Here is a 10724-nt window from a genome sequence, read left to right as displayed (position 1 = left end):
TTCACACTCAAGATTTATGGTCATATATACTCCCTCCCTTTTTTTATAACTGACGTTTAAGGTTTTACACACCAATTAAGAAAAGTTTTTCATTGCTTAAATCTGTACACTACTTTCCTTTTGTACCCTCATTAATTGTCCAATTCACCCATATTTTCTCTCACTAGAGTACTAAATGGTGCTGTTTTACTAGGTCAAAAGCAATGCAAACTAACTCCCACCAAACTAAAAGGGTAATTAAGAACCCTGTATTGGAAAAGAGAGATAAAAGGGTAAAATTGTGAAAAAATAATTAATACTGTATGGGGATAATAAAACGACAGATAAAAGTACACTAGAGCAAATTTCTTAAACGTCAGTTAAACAAGAAGGGAGGGAGTATATATATAAATATATGCCACTTGGAACTTGACCACATAAATATTATCCTTAAAGAAAAAAAAAAAAAAGAAATCAATTGTATTCCAATGAAATATTGCAAACTAGTGGCTTATGTGCATGGGAACGATTTCTTGAAACTAGCTAGTTGGATGAGTCATACCTAGTTTAGCCGAAATGAGTAAAAAAAATTGTCCATGTATACATTGCATAGAACTCGAGTTCAGAAATCCTAAAAAGTGGTAAGAATTGTTTGCAGAAAAAATAAGGGTCTTTTTATTATAGATAGATGGCTGGATAATCACCATTCTTTCCTCTTTTACCGGCATGAACGTTGAAAAAAGTGGGATTGATTTTCTTTTGTTTTTTTGGAGGCGAAGGGGTTGAACAGAATTCAGTAGGTCCTAAAAGAAAGGAAAAAAAAAACATCTCTATACATGGTCAGCAAATATCTGAAAACGGAAAGGTTTTGATTTGCCATAAAAAAAAAAGCCAATAATTTGGAAAACGGACGTTGAACTTTTATACTTTTTTGCTTTTTAGGGAAAAAGAATGAAAGAAGAAGATGTGGACTGCCAAAAGTCGCTGAACAAAGAGCTGGCCTCAGCATCCCTTGATTGAACGAACCATTCTTGTATTAAAAAGGAGCAGCTATTTTGGTTCAACTTGAAAAGAAGTTTGAATTCAATATTAGACTGGATTGTGCATGGCTGCTTAGGTTAAATTCAACTCCATTAGTTGCTCATTTTACATTATCTGGAGGCCATAGAATAAGAACATCTGGGTACCCTCCCTTTGAACTGGTTGAAAAGATACACTTCGCCACATACAACTTTTTTGCTTAGATAATCAGATTTGGACCTTTTCTAAATTCTATTGTCACTTTCCTCTTCTTTTTTTTCTTTTTTGGCCTTTTTTTAACTTGTATTCTTTCATGTTGTATTTTGAATTTTTGTCTGCCTGGCGTGAGCAAATGCTTTGGTTGTGGTCGAGATCTGTCTTGATCCTTAGCAACCATATAATACTTAACCACTAGTGTCTAGTGGCCATTAGGGAAACTTAACCTTGTTCGGAAAGCTATTTTTCACCAAAAAGAAAAATATTCTGCATTTTCTATAAATACATTACTTTTTTTTTTTATCAAAACGGTAACATCTATAAATACATTTCTCAATTATCCTTTTATCTCATATATATCAAATCATTACAGTATATTTTCTATAAAAATTTCAGAAAATTGTAAGCCAATCTGGATCTAATTAAGTTTCTCCCTATGGTATTGGTCAGGATTCGAACCCTACCAACATCAATTCTGCTAAAGAGCAGTAGCAGTAGACAGGTACACCACAAAAATAGCAGCAGGAGGTGTTCCCTCTCCTCACCATCTCCTTTCCCAAGACTCCTCCTTGCGATAGAATAAGATTTTAATTAAAAAAAAAAACTATCATATAATACTCAATGTGTTGAAACTTTAAAGCACATCTGTTTAATGAGTTGGTAGCCACACATTGGAGGTCCCCTTTTCATGTTGATTACACCCCTACATGGAGCTATCACTTTCTTGGGTAGGTCGCATACAAACCGGAAAGAAATGACACTTGGGTTAAAACAAGAAATTTTTTTTTTATTTTTAATTTGCACAGTATTGGTCTACTAGTCGTGCAAGGTGCATTAGATTAAATAAACACAGTCGTGCGTTATTTGAGCGTCATATATATGTATGAACTTACTTTTCACTACTAGTCTGTTTGGATGGATGAAAACAAGGATAAGAGGAGATCAGGAAGAGAAATTGATACAAATCCTTTTTGTTTGAGAGTTGTATATGGACACAAGTGGAGGAAATGGAATGATGAAAAATTAAAATAATTTTTTTTTTTGTAAACATGGACAGAAATGAAAAGAAAGTGAAAATGTGTCATTTAAATCCCATGAAACGTTATATTTATCCATCAAAACTTGCAAATTGAAACTTGAGAATGAATGTGTGACTTACACATAGTTACATTCAAGAGCCCATTTAAATTGCTATTTTCTAGCGTTTTTATAGAAAGATATACCGTAATGATTTGATACATGTAAAATATAAAAGTGATTAAAAAATATATTCACAAAAAATATAAAATTTTTTTAGAGAAAAATGACACTCCAAATAAGATCGTGCTCGAAATTTATCAACACACAATTTATTCAGTCAACGTACTAATTGATTTGCAGTGTTTGTAATACGAATTATTTCGTACTTTTTTTTGTCTACCTTACAATTTACATAGTGTACATTTGTATTAGTTTCCTTCACCATATAATATCTCTCCCTTAATTTTTAGGCTTATCTAAAACACAACTTGTGTAGTGAATGGCAAATCATACAATTCTTTCTTAATTTGATGGGATCATCATCATAGGGTGTGGCCAAGTGGGGTCATCCATTAGAATGCATGGGAACTTCAATGTTAGTTTGGAGCTGTCTCTATCATTTCGTGCGCTAAAAACACCGCAAACATATCGGAAGAGGGGCAGGATGCAATCGTTCCTGACAGTTCACGGCCAAGATTTGGTCAAAAAAAATTGTACAATTCAAATTTCATCTTGTACCTCGTTCTTAACAACATGTGTGGAATTCATAAAATTTTATTCTAAAATTACACGTTGTTGAAAGTAAGTTACACTATGTGCAAATAAAGTTACGCCGTATGCAAAATGCACATAACCTTCAGAAACGGTTGCTCTTGCAACCGTTCCTGCCCCTGGTCCAAACATATCACCAACTAAATACCTATCATCCATCACCACAAAACATAAGCAAATACATCATCAAAACTGATTAATACAGCACAACACAACTATTTTATATGTCGTGGTCCTAAAGTCTAACCTTCTCTTAATTTACTAGGAATTTTCTTCAGCTGAATTGTATATGACTGGGGTTAAATGTAAAGCTTGGCCCTCAAGCTATGCTGCCTTTTACTTGGGATGCTAAAACTTGGAAATTGCAACAGAAAGTTACTAAATCAATTAGAGTGTCTAGTGATGGTCACGTCGAGTGATGTGGGAGCTTACGTACTAGGTTTTCTTGATTCTATGATTCGGACGGTTTACTTTGAAAAAAGAAAAAAGACTTGGTGGTGAAAGTTTTTGGGAGGGACAAAGGCCTCGTTTGAATTGTAAATTTTTCTTTAAATTTTTTTTTTATACTTTTTACGAACACATTTTTCAATTTTATTTCTTTGTCCTTATGCACACCAAATCGTTACAATATATATTTTTTTATAAAAATTCCAAAAAATAACAATTCAAAGGGGCTCTGAATCTAATTAAAACCCTTCATTTAAATCTACACCTAGTACAATATTTAATATTAATGATATAAGTTTTATCAATGCATATGGTACAACATATTAATCCATTAAGGGTGTGAATTTGATCGAAAAGGTGTGGATTTAACCCATTCCAAATTAAAAGTTTTTGATGAGTTTTGTTGTCCTCGAGTTAACTTTTAACCTAGACGCAACTTCTTTCTTTCGCTTTTTCAAATCCTTGAAGGTGAAAGTTTGATGTCGAACGAGGATTTGGTCAAGCTTTGATGAGTCTTTAGACTTTTAAGGCATTTAGCTCAACTGAAAAGCATCTAAATGGTCCAAGTTCATGAATGGTCTTTTCTTCTTCTTCAATCATATAGTTTTGGATTTAAGACATGACATCATTTTTTTTTTACCCTGTTTGAAAAAAGAAACTCGTTATAATCCCCATCCAAATACCAATGTATTCAAATCTGATTAGTGTGTATAAATAGGTCATATACTAAGTATCATTTGAAATATTTTTTAAATAATTATTATAACACTTTTTGTGCTGTATTTACATTAAAAAAATACATATCCAAACCCACGTCAAAAAATATGTTACACCAAATTAAAAAACTAAAAAACATATATAAATCGATAAATTCATTAGTGCAATATGTGGAATTCTATTGTCCCCAAAAAAAAAAACTACAAATGGTAAGGGTTACGAGTAGAAGCAATAAAACTTAATGGTCTCTACTTTATATATCTCCCTAGAAATTTCAGTGGGAAGGTAAACGTTTAGGTCAGCCTACTCGTATGCAATTATTGCAATCTGTCAAGTATCTATGTACATGAATATGTGTCTATCTTTTATTGAAGAAGGATATTTTAATTGAACATGGGAATTTACTAGGTTAATAACAAGGATAAGAAATTAAATCTTAGATATTAGAAAACTTTGAAAAAAAACAGAGAAAGAAATTAGTTGGAAGTAGAGGGTCAATCCGAACTTCAATTTGTTGATTTTGAAGTGTTTGAACCGATTAATTTGGACTGCTGAATTTTTTGGAGGTTACTTTCCACATAGAAATGGTCTTACTTAAAATAATAAAAAAAGGTTGCTTATTTAGCACAATTTCTTAGAAGCTTCCTTGTGATAAATAATTATAGTTGAAGAATTACGTATGTTTGGATAGTGAATTATTTGTCAAAATGTATTTGCTTACATTATCGACATATTTTTTAAACGACTTTTGTATCTCACATACATCACATAAAAAAGTGATATACTAGTATTTTTTTTTTTCAAAAAATTATCCAAAATAATCTACTATCCAAAACTCATTTCATAATTCTCTTGTATCTCATTCTATAAGCTAGATATTAGCCAAAAAATATTCATTGATTTATAGATATTTTAATTTCTTAATATTACTTAACTGGCATAAACATGAGATGGAGAGTGTAAAACTCTTTTTCTTTTCTTTTTTTTTTCACCTTTCCAATTCAGTGATTCATCACTGGAATTGCAGAACCAGAAATGAGAAACTGTTGCATGGCTAATTAGCACAATTGTTATAGGATGGATGGAACCAAACCAAAAAACTATAAAAAAACATTACCTATTTCATAAACAATTACTATAATGCAAGATTTAGGAAATTTTGGTGCTAAATTTTTTCCTTTTCTTTTTTTGGTATTTTTGCTAGTTTCTAGCTGAATATTGTTTATATCAAGCCTATCAAATATAGTAGCTTACCAAAAACAAAAACAAAAAAAAAAATCATCCTTGTTTTTTTTTTTACCAGAATTTTCCTTAATTTGCACACAGCAAGTGCATTTCCCATTTGAAAAAAATGTATCATAACAATTTGATGCATGTAAGATAACATAGTAATTAAAAAATTTGTTCACAAAAAATATTAAAATTTTTCCTTAGAAAATAGCAATTGGCTAAAAACTAATGAGCAATTAAAAAACAAAGAAGACTAGAAAATAAAATGACCAAAGTAAAAAAAAAATTCAGACCATAGTACTCGTGAGTATAGGAGAAGTTAATCGATGTCGTCAAAAGTCAATTCCACGTGCCATCTATCTCTCTCTCTCCTTTCTCTCTCTCATATTCTTTCCACGCCCCCTGGCCTGAGCCCACTCCCCCGAGTTTGAGTTGGTTAGGCTGCTCTGTTCTCTGCTTCTCCCTCTCCCTCCCATTCCTGTATAAATACTTCCCAGGAAAGTAACGTTTCTTCATCTATGCTGAACACCAACCCCCTTCCATTCTCCCCCAAAGGCCATCCATTGAAACCAAAAAAGCAATACCCAAAAAGGGTTCTTGTCAAATATTATCAATTTCCATCTTTTCATCCCATTATATTCGGACTCTTCAGTTATTCATTGCCCACCGAAAGTTCTTTTTTCATAAATTTTTGGTCCGTTTCCAACCTCTTGTATTCAGGTAAAATCTTCTTCTTTCTGTTCTTATCCCTTTTCCAATCTTTTCTTGCGGAGTTTTCCTGGCTGTGACACGTGGTTTCCCCAATCAAAAATAGTAGTTATCTTTTTGTTTCTGATTTCCTTCCTTCTTTTTATATTTTGTTTCTGCGTGTTTTGGAAAATACCTGGATGAAAATGGTATCTGGGTTCTTTTAATTCTTTGCAAAGATTTTGTCTTTGTTGTATTCGGAGTTTTAGAAATGGGTTTTATCTCATGTGCTCTGTTAGTTCTGTTTTGATGAAATGTTGGCATGTTTAAAGTGCATGTTGTTGGATGAGTGCTGTAATCAATGCACAATTTCATTGGACATTATCTTTTAATAAGATGTTTTTCTTTGCACGGGAAATGCTATTCCAGTTATTGGGTTAGGGAGCATTTTGTTCTGCAATCTTACGAATGGCAGATCTCTTAGTTTCTTCTGGTAATATTTTAGAATTTTGGATTCAACCCTTAAAAGCTGTCAAAAGGCATATCCACGGATGAATAAGTGTGTCCACGAATGCAGATTGTATTCTGCGAAACTGTGACTCAACTTCTTGACCAATTCGTATTCTGTTGTGCAGAAAAAGCTGTTAATACGAAAATGTGCCTTGTGGGCTTTTCTTGTCTTTTTTAGTCCCCTTTTGATCCCCATTTTGTTTAATGTTTGTTTGAATTGGTTCTTGGGAACTGTTTCACAATGTTACTGTTTTTCATTCTAGCTGTTTGCAGTATTTGATGTTGTTCTTGTCTTACTTTTTGACAGCTCATCTTAGGAGGACTTAATTTGCTTTTCTTATTAGTATCCAATTGTTGCTTTTAATGAATTCCTTTTTGCGCAACAGGCAATTGAATATAGTACTAATCGTCCTTCATTACAGGAATCCAGGTGTTTTAAACTGTTAAAAATCCGTCCAAAATTGCATGGGTGTATCATTTTCGTGCCTATTGGCTGCATACTGTGATCTCCAGGATGGACTTGACTCAGTAATTGTGAAATCCATTGGCTTCTCTGGAGATGATGAAAAGAAGACACCAGAGTGGTCTATGGGCATCAGCAGCCAAGATTCTGAATCAAAAGCATTTCTATCACTCGATTATGGAAACTGCCAATCTGTAATTGACACTGAGACTGAAGAGATGGGCAATCAGTCTTTAAAACAAAGTATGGCCACTGTTAAAGTGCCACAATTGCCAATCCTGGATTGCAGCAACCCGAAGCATGAAGCTGCTGTAAAGTTGCAGAAAGTATACAAAAGCTTCCGGACTAGAAGAAAGTTGGCAGATTGTGCTGTTCTAATCGAGAACAGTTGGTATGTACTTCTGTTAGCTTTGAAAGTGTCTGCTCAAAGAAATTGTCTTTTTTTTTTGTTTTGTTTCGTAATGGAGTTCAAACTTATCTGATGCTGTTTCTTGATGTTTGTAGGTGGAAGCTATTAGATTTTGCAGAACTCAAGCATAGTTCAATATCATTCTTTGACCTTGATAAACATGAGAGTGCTATCTCACGCTGGTCAAGAGCAAGAACACGAGCTGCCAAAGTAGGGAAAGGACTGTCAAAGAATGGAAAAGCACAGAAACTTGCATTGCAACATTGGCTTGAGGCGGTAAGTAGAATCAGTTGTTGATTGACAGTTTTTAAACTTTCTCCATTGTGAAGGTTCGCTCATCTGATAATCTTCTTGTCTCTGGTTGAGCAGATTGATCCTCGACATCGTTATGGACACAATCTACATTTCTATTATGTCAAATGGTTTCATTCTCAAAGCAAAGAACCTTTCTTCTACTGGTAATTTTCTTGAAAACAAACATCTTGACTGTTTAGCAATTTTTTGTTTTTTAGTGCATGCTACTAACTATTGAAATTGATTCAACGCAGGCTAGATATCGGAGAAGGAAAAGAGGTTAATCTTGTTGAGAAATGTCCTCGAACAAAACTTCAGCAGCAGTGCATTAAGTATCTTGGCCCGGTATGTTTCATTCATTTGCTCGTCATTTTCAAATAACTTCATCAAAATATGCAAGTTTGATGCCTTCACAGATTTTCTAACTGGTAGTTTTGTTTTCCGTATTACAGATGGAAAGAAAGGCTTATGAAGTTGCAGTGGAAGATGGAAAACTCTTCTATAAGCAAACAGGAGAGTTACTTGACACCTCTGATGAACCTAAGGCTAAATGGATTTTCGTTCTCGGTACCACAAGGACCATGTATGTGGGCAAGAAAAAGAAGGGAACATTTCAGCACTCTAGTTTTCTGGCGGGGGGTGCCGCATTAGCTGCTGGGAGGATAGTTGTTGAGAACGGCATCTTAAAGGTATAGATTATAACTTAGCTTACAGATTGTGAAAACTATCTTTTCTAGACTCTTTAAGTGGTTATATATGGAATTCCCATATTGGATTGGTATTAACGTTCTTTTTGTCAATTTCTTACAGGCTGTCTGGCCTCACAGTGGCCATTATCGGCCAACACCAGAAAATTTTCAAGACTTCATTTCATTTCTGAGGGACAACAATGTGGATCTAACTGATGTCAAGGTACAATTGCGGCTTGTCTCCTTCACTTGTTTTCATTTTTTATCCGTTTTCCTTAAGACAACATAGAAAAAGTTCTGATGCTGATTAATGTCAATGCAATGCCAGCTTGACTCTGTAGATGAAGATGAATCATTTGGAAGGACAACCAGTGGACACCTAAGGAATAACTCCTCTGAAGAGGATCTGGCTGACAAAATTGGCTTGAAGATAGAAGAGAGTGATGTCGTAGACTCGAATTTAGAAAGAAGAATTAACTCCGAGAAAGGATTAAATAAAGCTCCTGCTGAACTCACTCAGTCAAGGCCACTCGACTGCTTTGCTAGTAAATTGACAAATCTTCAGATACCAAGCAAAGACGCTTTAGTAGAGAGGTTCAAGTCTGAAAGCGAACTAGTTCAATTAGATCCCAACAGCTTGCCACCAGAATCCCCCACGGATGGTTATGAAACAGCAGAAGAATCATCTGAATCAGAAAAGCCAAGGCCTAACTTGTCTACTAAAGAGCTTGATGCAACTAAAGAACATTCTGTATCCGAAGACTCTATTCTGAGGATCAGTCCTCATTCAGGATTGAAACCATTCCAATTAGGGAATAAGTTGTCTTGCAAATGGAGTACGGGAGCTGGTCCACGGATAGGCTGTTTAAGGGACTACCCGTCTGAGCTACAATCCCATGCTCTAGAACAAGCTAACTTATCTCCCAGAAGTGCTTGTATCCTGCACAGAACAGGTCATCATAGGAGGCCACAGTCATCTCCATTGTGTAAGAAAGAAGTACATTTCAGTTGCTGATCTATCCACCACACTAGAAGGGCTATAGGATTAGTTGTTCAATCAATCTATTCTTTTGTGTGAATACCAAAATGACCTAGGAATTCTTTGTCATTCTTTTTGTAGGGATTCTTTGACAATTTTTGTTTTTTTTTCCCTACTCAGCCAATGTACACATTTTTGTTCTCGTAGTGTACAGCATACAGGATGAAGTTTGTAAAACTTCCTTGTAATCAGAAGCAAAAAGGAAATTCGATTTCTTCCTTTTCAAGCTTGCAAATGTTCAGTTATTTCTTTTAGCTCAACAAAAACATGAAAAGTACAAACTGTTTCTTTCCCAAAGTATTGCATTAACAATGATGAAATCCTTTTGGATATGATGTTGAAGGTGAGTGACAGAAGATTGTGGGATCCCACAATTCTCCGCGTTCACTGACTATGACCTGGTCCAGTTGCTGGAAACAGACATATTCAATAATCAGAGTCAACTCCTTGAGAAAAGAAAGCTTGATTGGATCTATTCAAAAGGGGCTTGTTGGTTTGATGTGTTGCTGTGCTGTGACTTTGATCTGGGTAGATGCATAAAAATTTACCAAATGCTGTTAGTCTACTTCCTTTGCTGCTACTCCAAGCCTAAGCTAATTCATTTGACATCATGTATTGCTTTGTCGATTCATCAGTTCTTTTTTGTCCAGGACCAACAGTCAGATCTTCATGTTTAAAAAATATTATTGAGAATGACAGACCTGATTCTTCCTAGGGGGTCAAAGACAACTGGTCGATACTAAAATATAGTTTGGACAGCAATTTTCCAAAGAAAAATTGTTACATTTCAGTGAACACATTTTTCAATTACCTTTTTATCTTACATATATCAAATCACTACAGTAATTTTTCTATAAAAAAAAAATCCAGAAAAATGCAATCCAAACAAGGCTGAATTCGTTCTTGGTTTGCCAATTAATCAAGCTAAGTACATACTCACTCGACTAGATTAATATAGAACATAGAACTTGCATATGATAAAGGTAAACTATTTATGCTTGCCTTAATAGAAGATTATCCGAGTTCAATTCAATAAATAAACAAGTCAAACTTGAATGCAATTCAAACTTATGAAAATAAATAGGTAAACTAGAATGATAAAATGACTCTTTTTTTGCTTATGAAAATAAACAAATAAGTCAGAATGATAAAGTGTCTCATTTTTTGAGCAAAGGTTAAAGCGTTAGACTCGATTAAAACCATTACGCTCCCATATTTTCCTCCAAATAACGG

At 34.2% G+C, this 10724-nt stretch overlaps 1 protein-coding gene across 1 annotated transcript; it reads left to right on the top strand.

Annotated features, from left to right (window-relative positions):
- Window positions 1-6078: 6078 nt before the first annotated feature.
- On the top strand, window positions 6079-9675 carry LOC113783786 (IQ domain-containing protein IQM2). Its single transcript, XM_027330007.1, has 8 exons — window positions 6079-6120; window positions 7020-7451; window positions 7565-7745; window positions 7839-7927; window positions 8018-8108; window positions 8216-8452; window positions 8574-8675; window positions 8781-9675. The coding sequence occupies exons 2-8, from the start codon at window positions 7063-7065 to the stop codon at window positions 9465-9467; spliced, it is 1776 nt and encodes a 591-aa protein (XP_027185808.1). The 5' UTR covers window positions 6079-6120; window positions 7020-7062; the 3' UTR covers window positions 9468-9675.
- The last annotated feature ends 1049 nt before the right edge of the window (window positions 9676-10724 follow it).

Source organism: Coffea eugenioides, chromosome 1, assembly GCF_003713205.1.
Source record: "Coffea eugenioides isolate CCC68of chromosome 1, Ceug_1.0, whole genome shotgun sequence".
NCBI classification, from domain to species: Eukaryota; Viridiplantae; Streptophyta; class Magnoliopsida; order Gentianales; family Rubiaceae; genus Coffea; species Coffea eugenioides.
This window is presented reverse-complemented; position numbering and strand designations above follow the sequence as displayed.

Bases quoted from the DNA above. Each gene is read 5' to 3' on its own strand.
- LOC113783786 (XM_027330007.1), top strand. From the start codon at position 7,063: ATGGGTGTATCATTTTCGTGCCTATTGGCTGCATACTGTGATCTCCAG. The intron at 8,109-8,215 runs GTATGTTTCATT...TCCGTATTACAG, and splicing joins GCATTAAGTATCTTGGCCCG to ATGGAAAGAAAGGCTTATGA. The intron at 8,453-8,573 runs GTATAGATTATA...AATTTCTTACAG, and splicing joins TTGAGAACGGCATCTTAAAG to GCTGTCTGGCCTCACAGTGG.